A 2,087-nucleotide genomic window follows, 5' to 3' on the forward strand; every position below is an offset into this window, starting at 1 on the left:
TTAGTAACTATCTATCTGAAGAGAGTTCAATTGAAATAATTTGCAATATTTCGCTTATAATGCTTTATTTTCATGAAGTAATAAAGCACAAAAACCCTATTATTAACCATTTTCAGAGTGTGGATTTTGATATTTTTTGTTTTATCTGGAACAAATATGTAAATTATAGTAAAACCGAAAGTCAATTAACAAGTAGACAGATTTCAATATTTTTTTCCAATATTTTCTGTAGAAATACAAATATTGCTCAGCAAATTGTAGAACAAGGATTTCAATATAAAAGTCTCAATAATTGTATTGATTTCAATGTTTATCTCGAAAGAACACGCTCATTTATTGATAGAATTTGCTATATTACACCACAAATACTCTGTGAGCATACTATTCTACCAAAAATAGCAAACAAGTTGGACAAACTGCTAAATACAAGATCACTTATTGAATTGTGGGGAAAATACAACGTAACCGATAGTAAAGTATTTTGTTTGGATTTTAAAATAGAAAACCAAATAATTCAGTGTGTTTCATTATTATCATGGCTCTCAAACATAATTATCTCCCCATCAAAGTCAGCCCATTATTCATCAGAAAGTTCTTCGAATGAAAAGTCAGCATTTTTACCTGTTGCAGAGAGATCTGTTGTTAGAGTTCTATGTATAACTCAGGATATAATAAATTCCCAACTTGATAGCCGAATTTACCACAATTTAATCATCAATTTTAACATCTTATTAAAACACTCTGTGCACTTTATTATTTCAGTAGCAAACTCATTTCCGCAACTAAATAAGGCATTAAAAGATACACTATCTGCATTAAAGCAATTTATGAGCGGTCACTCATTATCAAATTCTTCAATTCACCACACTATTAATACCATTGATGAGATACTTTAACAAAAGCGAATGGCGGTAATTTCAGCGCCTACTTTTTCTTAATGGTAATGTTGTTAGTTCTTTTTATACTCGATGATTTTGGGCAATGACCAAGTTTATTCTTCATAATTCAAGATTGTGTGCGTTATTTTTGAGATACCAAGATATTATTTGAAGGTGTTGCTATTCTCTGGGTTTTACAAATACAGGAACTTAGAAATGAGGAAAAAAAAGAGTTCTTCACATTTAAATAACGAAAACTCCATAGTAGAAAATATTGAACGACTTCCTTCTCTTGGGAAGGTTCCCGAGCATGAAGGAGCAATTTTGATGAGTTCAGAAATTTCGAAAAGTATGAAGCGTTCTTCTTCTCAAATCACTGATGAATTGGCTATTTCTTCTTTATTAAGTAATGCGAAGTTTACATTATCTGTTATAAAGATTGGTGGTAATACAAAGACCAAATATGAAAAAAATACTCACGGCTTTATCGTTGTTCATATTTTATCATGTAAAGCAGATTCCCTAATTTATTCACTGGATAACAAATACGAATTTGTAATGTCGAATGGAAGCTATGTACATATTCCTCCTAACCATTTCTTCTCCTTCAAAAATTTATCTAATGAGTCTGCAAAGATATCTTTCGTTGTGCTTCCAAAGAAAATTAGGGAAGTTGGTAATGAACCTGCATTTCATCATCCTATTGTTGACTAAATTAAAAATTATATTTTATTGACTTTTTTTTTTGCTGCTTAGCGAGATTTCATCTGATAAAATTCTTATTTCAATTTGTCAAGAAAAACTAGTTACAAAATTCATCAGTTTCAAAATTAAGCATATTTTTGGTTTTTATTGAGTAAAATATTATCCTCTAAAAGTAACTACTCGATCTATTAATTTGTAGCTAGCTAAGTTTTGAATAATTATAACATTTTTCAGAATATTTTCATTGGAAATTAACCATTTCAGCGTAATAGTTAGCTTGTTTCACGAGTAAATTTGAGTTCTTAATGATGAGTATTATTTAAAATCCTCTATGTATTGATTATTGGGAATTATTGTAACTGGAGTATATTTAGTTATTTGGATTAATATCTATAGAATTTAATTTAGCAGGTCTCAAACTCTTAATTACTATGAAATTTTGCTTTTCTAGCCTGTTATTTCTAATATCTCTGATCGTCCCTTTATCAAAAGAACAACTATAGT

General features: G+C 29.2%; 2 protein-coding genes across 2 annotated transcripts; both read left to right on the top strand.

Annotated features, from left to right (window-relative positions):
• Positions 1-59: 59 nt before the first annotated feature.
• On the top strand, positions 60-896 carry Chro.20209 (hypothetical protein). The annotated part of the gene is made up of 1 exon (XM_660026.1): positions 60-896. One exon carries the CDS (start codon positions 60-62, stop codon positions 894-896), a length of 837 nt encoding a protein of 278 aa, XP_665118.1.
• Positions 897-1,094: 198 nt separating this feature from the next.
• Positions 1,095-1,592, top strand: Chro.20210 (hypothetical protein). Its single annotated transcript, XM_660027.1, has 1 exon — positions 1,095-1,592. One exon carries the CDS (start codon positions 1,095-1,097, stop codon positions 1,590-1,592), a length of 498 nt encoding a protein of 165 aa, XP_665119.1.
• The last annotated feature ends 495 nt before the right edge of the window (positions 1,593-2,087 follow it).

The sequence above is a fragment of the Cryptosporidium hominis genome (genome assembly GCF_000006425.1).
Source record: "Cryptosporidium hominis TU502 chromosome 2 CHRO012051, whole genome shotgun sequence".
Classification (NCBI taxonomy): Eukaryota; Apicomplexa; class Conoidasida; order Eucoccidiorida; family Cryptosporidiidae; genus Cryptosporidium; species Cryptosporidium hominis.